Source organism: Puma concolor, chromosome D2 (assembly GCF_028749965.1).
Source record: "Puma concolor isolate L17-30 chromosome D2, mPumCon1.1.hap2, whole genome shotgun sequence".
NCBI lineage: Eukaryota > Metazoa > Chordata > Mammalia > Carnivora > Felidae > Puma > Puma concolor.
The window spans coordinates 28,232,807-28,255,730 of NC_141677.1; the positions used below are offsets into that span (position 1 = coordinate 28,232,807).

The 22,924-nt window shown below is 33.5% G+C and overlaps 1 protein-coding gene across 5 annotated transcripts in view; it reads right to left on the reverse strand.

The window, feature by feature from the left end:
- CTNNA3 (catenin alpha 3) overlaps window positions 1–22,924 on the reverse strand; it is a 1,810,934-nt gene that overhangs the window by 154,790 nt on the left and 1,633,220 nt on the right. For all 5 annotated transcript variants that reach the window (XM_025917933.2, XM_086679821.1, XM_086679822.1 and 2 more), the window contains one exon: window positions 3,589–3,770. In XM_025917933.2, coding sequence (XP_025773718.1) covers window positions 3,589–3,770 — 182 coding nt within the window. The remainder of the gene's footprint in view (window positions 1–3,588; window positions 3,771–22,924) is intronic.

Here is a 22,924-nt window from a genome sequence, read left to right on the forward strand (position 1 = left end):
TTAGGAAGTTCTTTTCCCTTGCTGCTTACTTATATCTGTATTTTGCAAATTTTACTATGATATGTGTTGATGTTGGCTTGCTTTTTAAAATTTTGATGGGAGTTCTCTGCACCTCCTGGATTTAGATGTCTGTTTCCTTCCCCAGATTAGGGAAGTTTTCAGCTATAATTTGCTCAAATAAACCTTATGCCCCCTTTTCCCTCTCTTCTTCTGGAATTCCTATGGTATGAATAATACTATGTTTAATGGAGTTGCTGAGGTCTCTAAGTCTACATTCATGTCCAATACTTTTCCTCCCCTCTAGTTTTAAGCTTCATCATTTTCCATAATTTTATTTTTTATATCACTTGTTTGTTCCTCTGCCTTTTCCATCCTTGTCTCATTACATTCAATCAGTTTCACATCTTGGTTATAGCATTTTTTATTTTGGCCTGACTAGTTAAGTCCTTTATCTCTGCAGTAAGGAACTCCCTGGTGTCTTCTACACTTTTCTAAAGTGCAACTAGTATCCTTATTAATCTTATTTTAAATTCTAGATCTGGTATATTGCTTATATCTGTTTCCATTAGATCCCTGGCCATGACCTTTTCTTGCTCTTTCTTTTGGGATGAATTCCTCTGTCTTGGCATTTGTCTAGGTCTCTGTCTTTTTCTGAGCGGCAGGAAAACTTGGTATGTTTCCTGATCCTGAGAGTAATGACTTTATTAAGAAGAGGTTATACACTATCCAGGGCCTGGAGCTTCAGGAAATATCTTGTGTATGTATCTGTGTGCAATTGCTGCTGTGTTTTGGCTGAGAGTGGATCTCAAGCATCCTCATGCACACGCAGAAAAGATAACTATGTGAATTGATGGAGGGATATCTATCTATCTATCTACAGAGAGAGAGAGAGAGAGAGAGAGAGAGAGAAGCAAGGTGAAACCAACTAAATAATAACAATTTATGAAAAGCAATCCTTACCTCTACAAAGGGAAAGCAGGTACTTTTAACCTTGTATGATTTCATTTCTTGTGATGATCTCCCTACCTCTAAACAATATACTTTCTTCTCTAAGATATAATTTATTGACTTTTCCTAAAAACGAGAATTTAGGTCACTTATAAGACTTCGTCTTTTTTTCTCCCTCTCCTTTCCTTAGTTTGATGAATTTATATACCTTCATTGTTTATATTTACAATCCTTGATAATATCATTTTATTCATAACAGTTTTTTATTTTATGTGTTAGTTATATCTTTGCTTCCACCTATATATGATGAAAAGATACCCACTTTCACTCTTCTGCCTTTTAGTGCTCTCTCCATGTCTTATTCATACTGCAACTTCTCTCCACTACATCTTCTTTTTTGTTAAGATAGGTAAAATTTATATTATTCTCAATAATTAAATCCCCCATACTTATGTTATAGGCTGGTTCTGAAAATAAGGATTAATAAATAGCATTTTAATTATTATATCACTGATATAATTAACCTATGTTGGAAACATACATGAAAGAAACATTTCCTGTAAAAAGTTGAATTAGAGTTTAGACATGGTTTAAAGTGTCCATAGATTTATATGGAAAACAGCACATTATGGACAGAAATATAAACTAAAGCAATGTTTAATCTCAGTTTGATAAATAGGGCAATGAGAAGTGATTTCATTCTGTAGTGTAAATAATTAGAGTATATATATATATAGAGAGAGAGTATATATATATATATCTTTCATATACCTATATATGCATATGAAAACATATACATAGTTATCTTTTCTGTGTGTGCATGAGATCTACTCTCAGCCAATTTCAAGTATATAATACAATATTATTAACAATAGTCACCATACTGTATATTAGATACTCCTAGAGTTTATTCATCTTACAACTGAAAGTGTGTGCTCTTTGACTAACATCTCCCCATTTCCTCTACCCCTCACTGCCCACCATTCATTTGTTTCTATGAGTTTGATTTTTTTCTAAGATTCCACATATAAGTGATACCATCCAGTATTAGTCTTTCTTATGGCCGAAAAATATTCCATCATATATAAATCTATCTGTCTATCTTCCTATCTATCTACCCAGCTATCAACATAGATACCACATTTTCTTTATTAATTCATCTTTTGAGGGACACCAACATTGTTTCCATATCTTGGCTATTGTGAATTATGCTGCAATGACCATGGGAATGCAGAAATTTCCTCAAGATAGTTATTTCATTTCCTTTACCTATGTAACCAAAATAAATAAATAAAAGGCATTCTTTATGAAACTGTGTATGTAATGTACAGAAATAGATATAGATATAGATATAGATGATATAGATACAGATAATGTCAAAGTTTACAAAAGTTTTTAGTTTATACATTTTGCCAAATTACTATAAGGCTTATACCAACATATGATTTCATCACCATATCCTCCTTGTAATAAACCTATTTTAAAAGTCTTGTCCAATTTTATAAATTTAAAATTTACCTTATTTTAAATTATTTTAGGTTAAATATAATTCACATATTTATGAGTCATATCTTTTATGTGGAGAAACTGAATTACCTGTTCATGTCTTGTTTTCATTTTCTAGGATATTTAGGTCTTTATTCTGTATAATGTCTTAAGTATTATTTATATATAAATGACATAATATTTTTGTTTTTTTATTAGAAATGTTTACCCAATTATCCATTTATATTTCAATATTATTTGGGACATTTTACTGATCTACAGAATTTTTAATGTGGTTCAATTAAATAATTATTTTCTGTAAGTTCTTCCTTTTTCTCCAATGCTTGGAAAACCTTTCTCAATCTTAACATAAAAGATTTGTGTACATTTTTCCACTTGTTATGATTTTAATTTTACATTTATTGCTCTATCCAAAATTTATATTTGTGCATAATGTATGGTGACATAAGTGAGTATAACAGGTCTGTTTCAGAGTATTCTTTCTGTGGCTTTTATAATTACACCAACACTAAATTAGCTTAATTGTAGTTTTGTATATTTAAGTAACTGGTAGGGCAAGAACTATTTATTTTACTGCTGTTTGGATAGTTCTATAAAATAATATTTTCAAGCTATAATAAACATTTTATTGCTTCTGGAATTTACACACAATGTACGATTCTTTCATGTATATTATTAAGTCACTGTGATTTAAAATATATTTGTTTGATGTCTCGGTAGCAAAAGATATCACAAATCTTGATGACACATATATCACTACAACTAAAATCATGAAGCTATGGAAAGCAAACATTCAGAGAGCTCCAACCGAGATCATAATTTGATTTCCCAATTTCTTTGTAAAATAATATGGTAATATGATACATAGAGAAGATTCCTAAGGGGAGGAGATATTAGAAATCTCTTTAGGTTTCTAAACTCACTTTTTGGCAATTTATGAGAAACTAACTTTTCCATATTTACTTACCAAAACTTCTAGACCTACCCACCTACAACTTTCTAATACTATAGTATTTGTGTTTCTTCTACCACTTGGTTTTAAGCACCTGCCACTCAGAGAAACTTAGGTTTCACTACTTTGACAAATGTTTCTAACCCATTGTAAACGTTTTGCATCATTTTCTACATAATTACCTTGTGAAGTCTGTCATCTCCATCATAATCATACACATCTTCTTAGCCAGAACAATGATATCATTGCTTGTATCATCCCATATTTCAATCTCAGCATCCAGTTTACTCTTTACTTTCTTGAAATCAGCAACTTGCTCAGCAATCTTTTCCTTTTCTGACTCAGGCAACTGAGTCATCTTAGCCTAAAACACATGATAATTATATTTATAAGCATTCCATTATATCAAAGAGCATTTTAGGCAGAAGTGGTCATTATAGGATATTCTTAAACTCATTCATTCAAAAACAGAGATGTGCTTTTTTTTTAAGTGATATAATCAAAACTTTCCAGGCATAATTTTTCATATGAAAAATTTCTTAAATTATGAATGTTTGCTCTAGAACTGAGAATAACAATGTATAATTTGGTGTCTGACATATTTAAATCTACTTAATATAAATGTGAGATTTCTCAAATTTCTTTTTTTTTTTTAATTTTAATGCTTATTTATTTTTGAGATACAGAGCATGAGCAGGGGAGGGGCAGAGAGAGGGAGGCACAGAATCTGAACCAGGTTCCAGGCTCTGAGCTGTGAGGACAGATCCCAATGCAGGGCTCCAACTCATGAACCCTGAGATCATGACCTGAGCCAAAGTCAGATGCTTAACTGACTAAGCCACCCAGGCACCCTGAGATTTCTCAAATTTCTGATGCAATACAACTTTAAATTAATTCAGACTTAATATAATACATCTCATATATTAGAAAAGCATATACTTTATTTATTTAAAGTTTATTTATTTATTTTGAGAGAGAGAGAGAGAGCATAAGCAAGGGAAAGGCAGAGAGAGAGGAAGAGAAAATACCAAGCAGGCTCCATGCTGTCAGCACACAGACTGATGAAGGGCTCAATCTGATGAACCATGAGATTATGACTTGAGCCAAGATCAAGAGTCAGATGCTCAACAGACTGAGCCATTCAGGTGCCCCAGACATATATTTTATCTAATTGTACCAATAGTATGCTTCAAAAGGTGGAAGTATAACAAAATTATCTTGAAATGTCTATTGACATTATGTCTATTTATCCTTGTATGTATATACATTCAGATAGATCCTTATGCAAACATTGAATATATACTGGAAAACAATAATAGTATACATATATAAATCATATGTATTAGATAAACACATATTTAAAATTATAAGGATGTATATGTGTATTTTGTCATCATGTACACATTCAAATATGCATGTATATAAAAACTACTTTGAGGGAAGAGTAAAAATGTTATGGGCAGGGTTTATTAAGGCAGCCCTCACTAATTAGCATCCTGAGTTTTGAGGTGTTCTTCTATGAAAAGTAGGGTTGATGTGTTGGCATAGTACTATTCTTTGAATATGTCAAATTTTGTACAATATGCAACGTGTATTTTCACTTGCAATTTGAAATGTGGGATGGGTAGAATACCATCTATACCCCTAAACCACCACATTCACAGCCTTAGCATCTGGGACCCATAACCATCTGTCAAATAAAAAAGAATCTTGAAGTAAAAGTGATTCAATAGTATCAAGGCCATAAAATCTCACACGACAGTCTGGGCAATCATACTCTCAAAAAAATTTCCATATACATTCTAATAAAATGAGTACATGAGTCTCAGAGAGGGTAGTTAAAAAAGGATAAATCATTTAAGTAAATTTTACTTATTAGATTATTATCAAAGAATATGTGATATTTATAATACCTATATATTTCCAGATTTCCCCTATACATGTGGAAGTAAGGAGAAATCATCTCAAAAAGCATCAAAATATTCTGAACACTAGGCTCAAAATAGTTGAAATACACTTTATTGAATCAATAGTGTATAAAAGCAAAAATGCTTAAATTACATGAATGAAGGAGTTATAAGAATGTTCAATGGAAAATCCAGCAAAATAATAATAATCAAAGAACCAATATCAAGTATCTAGCATTTATTATCTATTTAGTATTAGGCTAACCCAGGGTCTAAAATAACTTGGTGTCTCTCAAATCTCAGCGTTAATTATCCATTCTTCAGTTCTAACCTAGTCATGAAAATAAACAATGAGGCTTTCCAATTTGAAGCTTCTTCTAAATTCCTTAGCATAATGTTTGACACAAATTGAATGCTCAATAAATGATGGCTATCTCCTATTCAGCAAGAAAATTATCAAAATATATTAACATATCTAGCACTTAAAATTTGCATACTTGCACTATTTTATTTGAAGAATTAAATTAAGTGCAGAGGAATAGGCTTTTTAATTTAATGTTTATTTATTTTTGAGAGAGAGAGAGAGAGAGAGAAAGAGACAGAGAATGAGCAGGGAGAGGCAGAAAGAGAGGGGGACAGAGGATCTGAAGAGGGCTCTGTGCTGACAGCAGAGAGCACAATGCGAGGCTCAAACTCATGAACCATGAGATCATGACCTGAGCTGAAGTCAGATGCTAAATCAACTGAACCACCCTGACACTCATAGGAATAGGCTTTTAACTGATGAGCTATACTCTGAATACAGTTTGTAGTTTCTTTTCTCAGGAAATGTGGCCTATTAAAATAAAAGCAACCCTTATTACTGCTAGCATACAGCAAGGAACGTAAGTGAAGATACAGCTCACTTATGTCTGAAATCAATAGTATGAAAGCTCATTAAGTAAATTATAATATACTAACCCATTAAACTAGCTCAAAAATTGAAATAAATTTTCTCCGTCTTGACTACTGATCATTATCATTCTCTCCATTTTCATAAAAAGAAGTGTTTAAACTTTCAAATAATAATAGATGTAGGTAGATTCAAATGGGACCTCTTCTTATGGTCTTTGTCTCAGAGATAATAAATCCATGAATCTGTATATAATAAATAATTTTGAAGTATGCACTAGCATATCATGAAAAATTACTCACTATCCTCATAAAAATGTTCAAACTATTCAAGAGGGGATCTGGGTAAGCGTATTCTAAGTTCTATTCCTTGGAATGCCACTGTTTTCCAATATGACCTTTAGTAAGTCATTTAACCCTCTTGTCTAAGTTTCTCCAGACACAAAATGACAGTAATTGCAACTGCTACCCACCTGCCATGCAGGGAACAGAGTTGATTATTGGATAACACCAAGGCTGACCCTGTCACGGACTGGGATCTCATCGGTTGCACTCGATTTCCTTAATAACATCTCAACTCACATGCTGAATTATAATCACCAAATGTTTACTTCCGACAAGATAAGGGCCAAAAGTTGGGCAATAGTTTATAAAATTGAAAGGCCTAGTGAATTCTGACTCTCCCACAGGAGGAACCACAACATCAGAAAAGCATTAAATTACTGACTGACACCTCTACTGAAGATTTTTAGTGCTTCTGTGGATGATTTATTATGTGCTATTAATCAATTTGAATCACTATGAAAATTTCAAAACAGAACTTAAGAGAATACTTGATATTTTGGAATTCTGAGCAAAAATTCCTTTTTGTATAAATGTGTGCAGAATAAGCAAAGAAATAAAGATTGAAACAAATCAGGTAAATGGAATCTGATGCTATTGCTGGCTGGCAGTATGTCTCAACTCCTGCCCAGATATGTAGACTAGAACTGTGATATGAATAGCTATCAAACATTTTTTGAGTCACTTCCATCTGAATGAGATTTTATTGTGTGTTAACTGATTTTTGAAATCTCTTGCTAAAAGCAAAAATAGCTAACACTTATATAATCCAGACACTCCCTAGGCATCTTACATATATTAAACTTCACTCTTCATATTAGCCCTATGAGGTAAATATATTATTACCCTAACTTTAATGGATTATGAAACTGAGTGTCCAAAAGGTTAAGTTACTAACTCAAGACTGTAGTGTTAGCAAGTAGTAGAACCAGTATGCAAACCTAGAGACTCTAGCCTCAAGTTTTTGGCCTATTACTATGCCACCCAACATGAGCAATATTGCCCATGATATATCAAAATATTCATACTCAATGGTGTTTCTCTACCACCTTCTACTTTTGAATGCAATTATTCTCCAAAGTGTAGTCACATATTTTCTAGAATCTGTTTCCTCATCTATAAACTAGAGACAATGATACTTACCTCACAGCATACCTTAGAGATCAAATGAATAAATGTGTAGGAAGCACTTTTTATTTTCTTTATTTTTTTTTAATTCCAGCTGTTAACTTAAAATAACAGACTCAGTTCACTCTACACAATGATCCTCAGAATTCTATTTCTAGTGTTACATCCCTTTTTCAATAAAAGTTGTAATCTTCCATGACCATTTTAGGCATTTTCAAGTATATATATATGATATACAATATATTTTATAAAATTATCTCTAAATCAGGGGGTAGTAAAATTTTTTCTGTAAAGGGGAAAATAGTAAATACTTTATGCTTTGCAGGCCACACCATACTGCTCTACCATAATACTTAGTTCTGCTGCTGTTGTAATGCAAGAGTAGCCAAAGACACTGTGCAAACAAGTGAGTGTGGCTGTGTTCCAAAAAATTTTATATGGACATTGAAACTTCAATTTCATATCATTTTTATGTGCCTAAAATATTATTCTGATTACATCTATTCTAATTTTATTCAACCACTTAAAAATGTAAAAAACATTGCTAGCTCATGGGCTGTACAAAAATTGTTGGCGAGCCAGATTTGACTGCTGGCTATAGTTTGCCAACATTTGCCAAATCCTTTATCCTCTTGAGTTTTGTATTTCTCAGAAGTACTGCCTGCCACCCAGTTTGAATCTCTTTTATTTATTAATTTTTAAATTTATTTTTACTTTTTTTTATTTATATTTATTTTTGAGAGAGAGAGACAGACAGAGACAGATCATGAGTGGTGGAGGGGGAGAGAGAGAGGGAGACACAGAACCTGAAGCAGGCTCCAGGCTCTAAGGTGTCAGCACAGAGCCTGACATGGTTTCGATCCCATGAACCATGAGATCATGACCAGAGCCAAAGTCAGATGCTTAACTGACTGACCCACCCAAGCGCCCCTTGAATCTCTTTTAAAAACTTTTTCTCTGGGACACCTGGGAAGTCAGAAGTCAGTTAAGCACCAACTTTGGCTCAGGTCATGATCTCAGGGTTGGTGAGTTTGAGCACCCGCATCTGGCTCACTGCTGTCAGCACAGAGCCTGCTTTGGATTCTCGGTCCCTTTTTCTCTCTTCCCCTCCCCTGCTCGCTCTCTCTCAAAAATAAATAAACATTAAAAAAAAGACAAAAAAAACTTCTTTCCTTTCCTTATGTATCCCCTTCTGTTAGGCAGAAAGCTGATCCATTTAATCTCTAATACTTTAATCACATCTGTCTCTTTGTCTGAATTCCCAGTACTACTATACAAGTTCAGGTCAATTTTCTCTTTCTTTTTCAATCCTTTTGTCTTGTTATCACTTTGTATAATCTTTCTGATTTTAATAGCATTGTGCAAATCTTCAACTAAAGACAGGAGCTTCCATGACTCCTTACTGAATAAAGAATATTAATTCCTCAAATACCACCCTTGAATTTATTTAAAGTAGAAAATTCATATAGAATCTCAAACAGGCTCCATGACTAGCACAGAACCTGATGCAGACCCTGGGATCATCACCTGAGCCAAAATCAAGAATTGAACACTCGGGGTGCTTGGTGGCTCAGTCGGTTAAATGTCCAACTTTGGCTCAGGTCATGATCTCATCATTTGTGGGTTCGAGTCCCACGTCAGACTCTTTGCTGACAGCTCAGAGCCTGGAGCCTGCTTTGGATTCTGTGTGTGTCTCTCTCTGCCCCTCCCCTGCTTATGCTCTGCCTCTCTCTGTCTCAAAAATAAATAAGCATTAAAAAAATTATTAAAAAATTGAACACTCAACTGACTGAGCTACCCAGATACCCCATAATTATTATTTTTTAAATTTCAGAACATGTTATCATTTCTCCCCTCAAAATGATTCATATTAGTCTGTCTTATAGTCTAATTATTCATGAATATGTATATCCTATCTTACTTGAGAAAAGGACTTTGAAAGCAGAAACACCTTTCAGAATAATAGTAGTCTCTCTCTCCTTCTCATATACATGCATACATGTATGTTTATGTGTGTTTTATTATTCTCCTTCCCCCAGAATGTAAGTTTCCTGAAAGGACATATATATGCATGTATATAAATGTTTATAGTTGCTAATAGAAATAGGAGAGAGATAAAGAATAGGCTTGTAGGATCAAAATTTTATAGCATTAATCTTTCATTTTAATTGTCATCTACATTTACACACTTTTCAAGCTTCTATCTCTACAAGGTAGAAATCAATCTCTCCCATACATTTTCCTGTCCACTTTCAAACTCGGGTCCTCAGTATTCCTCTAAGACTGTATTAACAGCACAATAGTTCTTAACCTTCTTTTCATCTGCTTTTTATTTCATTATGCTCATTACTCCTACCTAATATGTTAATATGCTTGCATTATTTATTATAAACACTTTCATGACTTTATCTCTTTAAAAGACCAAAAGAAAAGAAAAACATGGTACAATAGGAAAAATGCAAAAAAGTTGTCATACAGACCTCTATCCAAGTTCCAACTCTGCCAAGTGCCAGCTTTGTAGCAAGTACCTTAAGCATCCTCAACCCCAATTTTATCACATGTTAAAATTATGATAAATTTATTAGGGGTTTTCTTTTCTATTTTTTAAATTTTTCTTAAAAATGCTTTTATTATTTATTTTTGAGAGAGAGAAGGAGACAGAGCATGAGCAGGGGAGTGGCAGAGAGAGAGGGAGACACAGAATCCAAAGCAGGCTCCAGGTTCTGAGCCCAATGCGGGGTTGGGGGGGAGGCTTGAACATGTGAACTGCGAGATCATGCCCTGAGCCGAAGTCAGATACTTAACTGACTGAGCCACCCAAGTGCCCCAGGGTTTTCTGACAATTCGAATTATATCTGTAAATAACGATGCCTGGAATATATTAGGGACTTAGTAAGTGGTACTATGATTGATGTATATAAATGCCTTCACCTGGCCTCCAAAATGTCCACAACATTGTGGTGAAGGACAGTTTATACATTAATCTAGCTACCTTATAAAGCTTAGGCAGGAACCAAGTAAATTATATTGAGTAAATACATGCCATGAGCAACAAACCATATAGAAACATAGGGTCATTATAATTCTCTTATTCTCAGAAGTTCCAAAATCCAAATTGCTTATTTAGCAGATAAGGAAACTGAGTCCCAGGAAAGAGAAATGACTTGGAAAATATTAGCCAACTGGTTAATATCAGATTTGTTTTTTAAATCCATGTGTTGCTGTTAGTGGTTCTCTCTTCCCACAAAATTGTTCTGCTTTACTTGGTATAACTTTTTCATGGAAATTTAATTCTTAAGTAAATCATATAACTCTTTTACTTTCCTATCTATAAACCTGAATGGAACACAGAAATAGTATATTATTAACATGTAAGCCACAATTCCTATTTTTTTATTTTATAAATACTAGGAATTCCTAATCAATTAAATATTTCTCATGTGAATGGGTAGCTAGAACTTGAAAATTAAATTCAAATGTTTTGCAAACTTTTAACACATGTGCATGATTTTTGCATAATGGGTAAATATTTTTTTTATTTTTCTTATTCTCATCTCCAGAGTTTATCAAATTTAATAGTAGCATTTATGCACATGTTTTTTTATTTTTGTTTTTGTTTTTTGTTATTTTTTTTTGGTTTTGTTTTTGTCTTTTTTGTTTTTTTTTTTTTTTTGCTATTAAGCCCAGAGGCATTTGGGAAATGGGTGCATTTTAATATATAAGAAATATAAATAGTATGACATTTTGCTGGAGTTTAGAAAATCTGAACTGCTGCTGGCAGAAATTCAACTTAATTAAAATCTGGAGAACAAATTCATAAAAAAGTATTATGCATTGATATTTTAAGCATACTAAATTGTGATTTCAAACATATTCCTGAGAATTCATTAACAAAAGTTTTCCATAATATTTTAAAATTATATTTAGGGGTTGGAATTGAACTTTGCTTTAAAGACTGATATACATTTTTACATTTTTATGCACATTCCTTTAAATCAAATTTACAAATATATTAGCTTTAAAAGTCTCTAAGTTTCCTCATCTGTCAAAAATAACACTCTTGCGACCTCATGAGTTACACTCACAGATCCCTTAGGTGTAAACTATCTTATTTTATAAAACCTTATAGGCTTCAAGAGTGGCTCAAAACAGCTTACTTATCAAGCTTACTTAATTATGTTCTATAGGTAATAATAATAATAATGACAATTAACATTATTTATGCTTCCCATGTGCCAGTCATGTTGCTAACCACTTTTGAAAAATTATGCTAATTAAATAATACTATTTAAGGTAGATATTATTAATATCCACTTTTAACAACCATGGAAATCAAGCCTATAGGGAACACGTGCATGTCTCCTATAAATGAAACCCTCCCCAACGTTTCTTTTTTTGTTTTTTTTTCCATCCATCTCCCTATATATGGCTTCATTTGCAAGATGTTTTTTAGCATGAGGGTTAATTTCAATTTGAGAAAGAACGCAATATTTATTTGTGAACTCAATTTGTGTCCTTGTTCTAGAAAAAAATAAATGCTGCTTTGGGAGTCAACTGGAGAAATTTGAATATAAACTGGGTATGAGGCAAAAATAAGAAGGGATTGCTAATTTTCTTCAGATGTTGCTAATTACTTTGAAGTAGTTCAGGGGAAAAAAAGCATATAGCACACTAGCATTGGGTTAAATCTGCTATATCTAGGTCATGGAAATAACAGACATACACTGTCCCAGTGTGTTTAAGTTTTTCTGTGTCTTTGATTTTTTCAAAATAAACAATAAGAAAACAAATAGTATGCTTTATGTTCTTGTTTACTGAAGGTATTACAGATTTTATAGGCCATACAATCTACTCTCTTCTATCTGCAACATCCCTGACTAAGGATGCTCTGCTTCTCTTTGGTCATAAGTGAAAGTCCAGTGCTAGGTTCTTTGGGACTAAGAGATCAAGATAAGATAAGATAAGACAATATATAGTAATATAGTACATATAGTATTACATAGTATAATATGTATATGTGCATATGTATGTATATATACATATATATATATATATATATATATATATATATATATATATACATATACACACACACACACATATATATATATGTATATAATAACCATTGGTTTAACACCAAGCCTTTAAAATATTTCCTCTGGTTTCTTTTTCACCAAAGTTGGTGGGTTATTATAAGTTGTCCTCCAAAACAGATAATCTCAAAGAAAAGAAAATACTTTGTCAAGCTTATATGAGTATTCTGATTTAAATAGTCCTATATATTTGCTTTATTTTTTAATTAAAATGTTGCAAGGACATAGATGAATCTAATTTCACATGCATTGTGTTTTCTTTAGAATATGATTCCAGGTTTTTAAAATACTTTTGTCTTTTGGTGTTGCCAAGACTAACAATACAGAAATCCTCATATTTTCAAAACCACATAGCTATGTAAAACAAAGAAACAATTCAATAAATAAATATTGGAAAGGCTGTGAGAAACAAACTGTAGAAGCCCATTCATTTTATTCAAAACAGTACCCTTAGGATGTGACTCAGAGCCTAGTAACTTTTACTTCTCACACAATTGAAGTTTGGTTACCTGAATTCCACGCCCCTGTTTACAGTAAACTGGAAGTAGACAAGAGATGTGCTAGTCTGAGGCCAAGAAAGGGAGGGAAAATCTATCAAGTAGGATACAGAAAACTCAGATAATTGGGGCCCTTTCAGTTTATGAATAAGCTTGCCAGCTAATATTACAGTACCTCTATCCTATCACTGTATATTACAGCATAGTACAACAATGTTTGGTCATAATATACACAATGAATCATCTGCAACATCATCAACCAGCATTTACTGATTTTCTACTGCATTGTGGAGTTATACGGCACTGTTCCTGCTCTCAAGGAGCTTAAAATCTCCCAGTGCAGAAAATGTCAAGTTATTTATTATTACTCTTTGGTAAATTAGCATGCACGGAATACAATTTGAAAACCAATTCCAGTAATTCTTTTTTTAAGTTTAAAAACATATATTTTGGTTCAAAATAACTTGTTCTATAAGAGTTCTAGAAAGCCAACTGTCTTACTAAATATGATTTTCATGTATCTTTGATGGTGTGATATTTAATATTCACTTATAACTAATTAAAATATTTTGTTAAAGATAAAATCTTGACAAGTATATGAATGGTGTATCACTAAAATTGCTATAATTTGAAATATAATTCTACATCTCTACTATTTCTTTGTTTCATTGCTTCTTAATTATAATTTGTAATAAATAAAATTTTATATAATTTATACATGTATTTTACATAAAACTGAATATAAATATAACATATTTGCCTTCAATAGTTTATAGGAATTTAAACACTACAGTCTATCTTTCTAACATTTTTCTTGGGAAAAATAATAATCTGAGGAATGAGGCATAGAATTTCAAATATTCATGACATTTGCTTATATTATGCTTATATATACCTACATTATTGTGATTTAATATAGTACCATGATTAATAATCTATAGTGATAGGCTGATAATAACTGTCATCACATACATATGGCAAAAGAGATTGAAAACACTATTCTCATTATGTTATTATTAGTTGAATATGGATTATGTAATCCCTAAAGAAAAGCAGAGTTAGAATTTTGTATGATATATACCCTGTCTACCACTTACTAGGTATTTTAATATATTATATATGTATGTGTGTGTATTTTTTTTTTTGGAAAATCCACAAATATTTTTTGACTATATTACTGGTTAATTGACCATGTTTTTGTTCACTTGTGACCTAAGACCCATAGTTAAGTTATCATATTTTGGAATTTAAATAAAACTGAGTCAAACCCCTTATCATACATCCTTGAGAATAGCAAATTCCCTCCCTCATGAGCTCTACTAATTTCTGAGGGCTTATAATCCCATAGGCCATGTTTCTGCTCTGCATTTGTGTCCTCCCTGATCTATTGCTTTCAGTTGAGACTAACCTTCTCTGTTCCTTTTTCACTATATTGTAGTGACTCAACATTTTAAACATTTATGAATAATCCACATACATAATTTGTGTGTATGGAAAAATTTGTGGAAGTGTTTAGGAGTAATGTAGAAACTTTACAAAGTGGGAATGGAAATAACACAAAATATAATTTATCTGGTTTTCATCTGATGATGTAGAAAATTGGATAAAACACTGCTCCCACATTGAAGACAACAGTAAGTCCAAAATCTAAAAGTTCATGACTCTTTTTTTTTAACTCATCAGAGTAGTCAATGAAAAATTGCATTGGATAAGTTAAACATGCAAGGAACATTTTTATACAACTGTAATAGGAGAGAGAGACTGATCTACAAGATACTGTAATAGGAGAGACAGATTGAACTCAAATCTGCTGAAACAAAAGATGAGAGTTTTTAAGTACTGGGGTGTGTTTGTAGAAAAGTACTGGACTACATTAAGGGGGAGGTTGGTCAATGTGATTAAGCCATCTATGTGTGCTAATGGTGCTTATTTATAGAAGCTGGTAGATGCAGTCACTGTCTTTCTTGATTATTACATTTCAAAGGGGTAGCTTCAAGTCCTTAAGAATATACCTGGGTTGTACACCTGGCAAGAAGCTAAGAGAACATTTGCATCTCAAAGGGGCACAGAAAGAATTTACAATTGCAAGTTTTCTGAAGTAAATGCTCTAAGCAAACTGGATTCAGTTATCTATAATCAGGAAGAAACCTACCTAAAGTATACTCACGATAAGAGAAATGCTACCGTCATCTTATTCAGAAGTCACAACACAACCAACTAACCTAAAGTCTAGGGAAAGAAAAAGTACTTGCTGGAAAACAATGCTATGAAATCTTGCTTCTGGGCAGATGCCATTGGACATTGGTAAGGTGAATTCAGCTAAAAGAGTTCACAATTTGGTTGAGATTCGATCATCATATGATGTCAAAAAGTAAGCAATTTCTCAAAAAAAAAAAAAAACTAACTAAAAAATAAATAAATAAATAAATAAATAAATAAATAAATAAAAACAAAAAACCAAAACCCAGAACTAAAACCAGACCCAAACCCAACCAAAACAAAACAAACAGTGAGGACATGTTAAAAAGAAATAGGAGACAATACAAAAGGTGGGACAATTTGGTCAACAAAACAGAATTAAAATCCATAGACTACAATAAGTATCTATGAGTACATAATAATAGAAATAAATAATTGAATAAACAATGCAAAAGATGGGACAGCTCTTCCTTATAGTTCTAATTAACAAATGCAGATGAAATAAAGAAAATAGAAAATCACTGTTAGACAAACACCAATATAATAACTGAGGCAAGATTCAGTGATGAATATGAAAATTAGTAGATAAATATTTGAGAAGAAATGAGACCTGAATAGTCTTAAAGCATTTTCCCCAAGATATTTAATAATTACAAAGAAAAAAATAACAGTACTTTACAATGGTGAGGAAGCCAGCAACCAACTGTGCATCACCAGAATTGTGATCTATTGACATCTTGTACCTCTGATTTGATGGACTGAGGTCACGTGAATTCTATGGTAGGTATCCCCTCTGAAAATGCATAACCTTAAAATAATCATGAGAAAAAAAAAATCAAACAATCTAAGGGACATTCTATAAAATACCTGATATTCTTCAAAAATATCAAGATCATGAAAGAGAAGGAAGGATAAGGAATTGTCCTAATCTACAGGAGACTAGTAAATGTGACAGCTAAACACAAATGTTGGATGTTGGCTTTAAATGTAGAACAAAAAAGAACATTAGTGGAAAAACTGATGAAGTCTACAGTTTAATTAGTAGTATAATGCTAATGTTCATTTCTTGGTTTTGACAAATAGACCTTAGTTATGCAAGATGTCAACATTAGGAGAAACTGGGTGAAAAGTATATGAAAATTATCTGTACTACAATTGCAACTTTTCTATATTTTTTTTAACTAACCACAGCCATCTAACATGAAACCAAATCATATATATACAGGAAAACCCTGGATTGTGAGTAATTTGTTCTGTGAGTGTTCTGCAATACAAGTAAACATTTCTAAAAATTTTTAACTTCATAACTGACATTGTCTTGCAATACCAGTAGTATGTGATACTGAACATCACATGATCACCAGTGAGCCAATGGTTCTCTCTCTCTTGCTGTGGGATTGTGGGTGATCATCTCCCATGCTTGGATGCTTGGTCTCAGGTTATGGTGTTTGCCAGAAATCAGTGATTTTTCAGAATGTTGGAAAGTGCCCACAATTGGCACTAGTGTATTGTTTTGTCACTTCAAAGCACCCGTGGACAGTCCTTTGCTTTTCTGTACAAGAGTAAGCTTAGGAATGCTTTGCTTCATTCTAAATCAGACTACCTGAAGATATAGACCCTCTCCTATGCTGCCTTATTGCCAGTTACATTAAATACAGTATATGACAAGAGTTTATTTTATTTTTAAGCTTATTTATTTTGAGAGATAGAGAGAATAAGGTGAGGAGGGGCAAAGAGAGAGGGAGGATAGAGGATCTGAAGAAGGCTGACAGCAGAGAGTCTGATGTGGGGCTCAAACTCACGAACCATGAGATCATGACTGGAGCCAAAGTTGGACACCTAACCAACTGAGCTACCCAGGCAGCCTTATGATAAGAGTTTATTAATACTGTACTGTACTCAACATCTGTGCGAGTGTATACGATGGCCCCCATGCAGAAAAAGATTCCACTGAGCCAATAGACAGCAGTGATTCCGTTAGTGATAGTAAAAGTCATCCTACACAATAACCCTCCCTATTGTGTCCCTCACACTAGCCACGAAGGTTTTCAAAGGTAAGTGCGGGTTAATTCATTTATTTTCTTTATATTTTATATTTTCTTTATTATTTTATTTTATATTACAGTATTATAATTATTTTTATATGAATATTTTTGGGTTGTGGAATGAATCATCTGAGTTTCCATTATTTCTTATGGGGAAATTCGCCTTGATATACAAGTGCTTTGGATTAAAAGCATGTTTCCAGAATGAATTATGCTCACAAACCAAGGTTTTACCGTAACACATTAGACAAAGTGTTACAAACGAAATAATGGCAGATGCAGAGTAATATGGTCTTGGTAAAAAGGCATCTAAAATCTGGCTCATTATTGCATCCTAATTATTTTTTACCCCCTATATTGTGGAAATCATTTTAGTATTTATTACTTACCACGCAGGCACTCAGTTGGATGTTATTGTGTCCAAATATAACCATAGGTGGCCAAGTCCCAGAGAGAAAGGATTTTTCTTTTCCAGTTCCCTGAGAGCCCACTTCTCCAACTGATTGACATTAAGAATGGTACTGTCTTCAGAAGAGACCAAATGTACTTTCCAAAAATGTAGCGTTACAGGCTCCACAAGTGTGCCTGGTCAAAATGTTACATAAAATAGGCACAGTTGTAGATTATTCCCACATGAATAGATCTTCCATTACAATGGTATTTGTTTTTGATCCTCCTGCACTCAGCACAATGTTTTGAAATTTACCAGAAACCGAATTTGATTTCTAATACTGGGTTACCTAGAAAAATGTAGGCTTATTTGGTAAGTAAATAAATGTGATTGGCTGTAAAGGTAGTGCCCATAGTAGATGCTTCCTAAATAAACATTTTTCTCAGTAGAATTTTTGCAATTAAGAAAAAAGATCATTCTTAGAAAAAGAACTCATCTTGATGAGTTGAATATGTTTTATTTTTATACACACTGCATATTTCTATTTGCTCTAAGCCTCCTTAAGCTAAAGATTAATTTAATAAATCTCCAGGTAAAGTCTGAACTGTTTTCTCAGAACACTGTATGTTAATTAATTGGAATTTAAATAAAAACTTGAAGAAAAAAAAAGGAAATGTTTGGAACAATTTGTGAGAGGCAAGTTTCCTAGGCACATTTCAAAGGCATGTTTCAATGTTATGTATCTAACATCCATCTATCTACTTACATGTATTTACTTATTTAAGATGATGTATAACAATCCAACTAAGCTTCCTTGGGATCTTATAGGACAGAACACTGGGGCACTAATAAGGAATTGTTCTCCAGAGACTAAGACCTTCTGGACTCTACCTGACAGGATAAGAATCATTAAGAAATCTTCCAATGGAAAGTGATAAAGCCTTCCTTGTGAATTTACAAAGTGAGGCAATATGTGATAAATCGACTCTGAAGAACTCACAAAAGAATCTTTCCTACTAGTTCCTTTTTCCAAGATTGAGCCTTATGATATTTCAAAAGAACACACACACATACACAAAGTTTAAAAATATTTGCCAAACAAGAATAAAATGAGATATTCACTTCAAAATTTTAACGTTGTATTTTTATTCACTATTATTAACAAAATGATTATATTAGCGAGAAATAAATTGTGGGGGGGGGGGGGAAATAAATGACAAGAAATGTTACCTGACTGAGAAGCGCTGAAGTGGATTTAACTCATTCACTTCCTGGCCTACACTGGAAGTCTACAAGTCATTTTAGTCTCAACATGAGTTTTCTGTATAGTAAACTTACAATTGGTGTTGGTATATTTCCACCAGTTATCATCCAATCATTTGGACCAGAGAAATTTTCTTTTTCTTTTTTAATTTTTTTTAATGTTTATTTATTTTTGAGAGAAACAGAGACAGAATGTGAGTAGGTTAGGGGCAAAGAGAGAGGGAGACACAGAATCCAAAGCAGACTCCAGGCCCTGAGCTGTCAACACAGAGCCTGATGTGGGGCTCGAACTCATGAGCTGTGAGATCATGACCTGAGCCGAAGTTGGATGCTCAACCGACTGAGCCACCCAGACACCCCAAGAGCAATTTTCAAAGTTCAGTTCATGTATACTGGAATAGATTATAGCTTATCTGTGTAATGAGTTAATAGTATGGTATTTTGAATAATCTGTCTCCTTATTTATAATATAACCTGATTGTTTACCTTGTCTTGTTTCATTATTTTTAAATTATGATAAAGAAAAAAAAAAGGAGAAAATATGGAAGAGTGTTCCCAGAGAGTCACAATGTTGGCATGTTATTCTGACTATTCAAGCAGTTCTCAAAGAATTCAAGTTTAAGTGCTAAAAGCAACCAGCTCATTTTTATATATTTAAGCTTCCCATAACACTGCCTATAGTATCATAATTCTCCAAATAAATATCACAAGGACTGATATGTTCTGAAATCGACTGCTAAATTACATTGTCAGATCTCAATTAAAGGACTCTTCCCTCCATGTGCAACTCAGAGCAATCTAATTCCTTTCTTTTGTTGCACTTCCAAAGAAATTATTTTACATGAGTATTTATGTTAAAATCTGGTACAATTAGTGCCTGAGACTCAAAATGTATAAAAACATTTCTTTGCTGTTGCAACAACGAAAACACAGGGTTAACGGCAATACCTTTCCCCCATCAGCAGCCCTAGCAAGCCACTCACTGTGTATAAATTAAATCCATATGGTCAGAACACATAGTGAAATTAAATAAACAAAACGTAATTCTTCTTGTCTTCTGAATGTGAATTTCAAGAGGCAAACATCTGGATCTGAAAGACACTTAGCATAATATAAGGTTTTTCCACGTAAAATTCCATTCATGAACTAAAAATGAGACTCTGCTCAAGAGGCAGCATCTGACACATGAGCCTATCTTAGCACTGAGAATATAGATAAAGCTGTGCTTATGGATGAGCACAAACAGATAATAAAATTAAGGCCTCAATGAGTTAAGCTTTCAAAGGTAAAACTCCAGGGTGTTTGCAGGAATCTTTGCAAAAGATATATATACCATGTCTGTTGCAGCCTCAATACAAACAGCTCACAAAGAAAATCTATACTAATTAGAAACATTTTCAAAGTAAAAGATGAGATAGACTGTTTTCTTTTTCTAAAGGTACTTAAACAGGGGATTGCATAGGACCACAAAATTTTAAAAAAAGTGGGGGATAAACATATGTCTCAAATTATTCTCTTTTACCAAGTAAGGTCATAAAACACACACCCATACACACCCACACACATTCAAAACAAAAAAAAAGAAGGGAGAAGAAAAACTTTAACACATAAAACCTTACCATTCGCTACCACTATCAATTTTTTTTAAAGAAAGAAGAATTTTGAGATGCCTGGGTGGCTCAGTCAGTTAAGCATTTGAGTCTTGATTTTAGCTCAGGTCATGATCTCACAGTTCATGAGTTCCGGCTCCGCTTTGGCCTCTGTGTTGACAACATAGAGCCTGCTTGGGAGTCTCTCTCTCTCTCTCTCTCTCTCTCTCTCTCTGTCCCTTCCCTGTTTGCACTCTCTCTCATAATAAATAAATAAACATTAAAAAGAAGAAGATTATTTTAACATAAAAATAATTAGGGAGGACCCAAATGGAAAAAGGACAAATATTCCCAAGAAAGAATGGCTGGTACCATGATTGGTTTCACCTTGCCCCTACCCTCTCAGCCCCACCTCACTGTTTGGCAATCTCCTGGGATGTTTGGTTGTCACAACTGGGGTGAAGGTGCTACTGGACTCAACTGGGTAGAAGCCAGAGATGCTGCCAAAAGTCCTACGGGGCATGGACAGCCCCCACAATAAGAAATCATCTGATCCAGAATCTCGATAGTACAACAGGCCTAATGTTTTGGCCAAGGGTCAGTGGACACTGGCTCAGACTGCTCCCCAGATGCACTAACTAGATTATGGGGCCAGTAATATTGATAGTTAGATATGAGCTGGAAGCAAAGGTGGTGATAAATAGGGGATATATTAGAAGACTGAGGGCACAACATCCTGACTTTGTGGCTTTTACCATGCTGACTTTATGGTTTCTAGTACACTAGGTTGATAGACTAAGAGCCACAGGGTGCAGAACATGTGCCCTCCTCTTCAACCTCCGCCTCAGGGAAACCTATAGCTTCATTATAAGATATTTACATTGTGGTTTTCATACCACCACCACCTTTCCACCACCTCCCCATGGAGGAAGATGTCCATGACAAGAACACTGTAGGACTCAAAATCCTCCCTTCCAACCAGCAGGAGGAGTCCTGTGATGATTGGAAACAACCTCAGTGAGAGACCACCATAGCCATGACTCATAACATATGCAAACATAAAACAAAAAGACACCCTTAACCCCAGTGCAAATGCCACCTGTGACCCTGCCTGCTCTCCCATTTTGAGAGTATACTGTCCTTAATAACCTGCTTTGTGCTTGGTACCTTCCTTCTGGCTGTATTTATTCGGGCATGGATCCTCATGTAAATCTTTTGTGGGAAATCCAAGAACCAAGACTATTCACAAAATGCAAACTCTCCCACCAGTAACAATATCTGGTGTGTTAGTCTGTCTTTCAACCTTTATTTTGCTTTCATCTTATCATTTTTAATAATAATTCTGCAACAGACTTGCAGTGGTGAAGTTCTACACTATCATTTAGGACCAGACTGAAAAATTAGTCACTAACTAGAGTTCTGGTACTTTAACACAGATTCCATGTGTTTATTAGTTTGTGGAATGAATTTGTAACCATGGTTTTTCTCTGAATAGTAAAACTATAGGTAGCTATTTTTTTCCTAAAATTTATTTGGACCATATGGGTATATAAAGTTATGCATAAATAGTATGGTGGAATTCTTTTTGTCTGTGTAGTTTCATACATAGTACTTGTATATTTAAGCATACTGTTTTATACACCGAAGATTTGAAAGTGATATTGTAGTGGTTATCCTTGATACTACATATATATGTGATTATTTTTACAAATTATATTACAAAAATGGATCACAGTATATATATGGTTCTGTTATTTCTTATTTTTAAAACTCAATATATGGTATTTCAATGTCTGTAAAATGTAGCTTCATCTCGTTAAATATTTTATTTCATTGTATAGCTCCAGTATCATCTCTTTCCAAGTTTTCAGTGGTTATCAGGTATTTTCCATACACACACACACACACACACACACACACACACACACATACACACACACACACACACAGAGGCAGGTAGGTATCTATGTTCATATGTCTCTGTGCATATATTTATGTGTATTGAGTAGGCAGTGATACTTTTGTACATCTCTGCAAATGTATCTGGAGGAAGAATTCTTAACGACAAAGAGGAAACACTCTTATAAAGCCTTTCCGTGCATACTTTTCAATTTTTCTTCAGAAAGTTTACCCCAATTAATATCCCTACAAACTGTGTATAAGTGTCCACGTT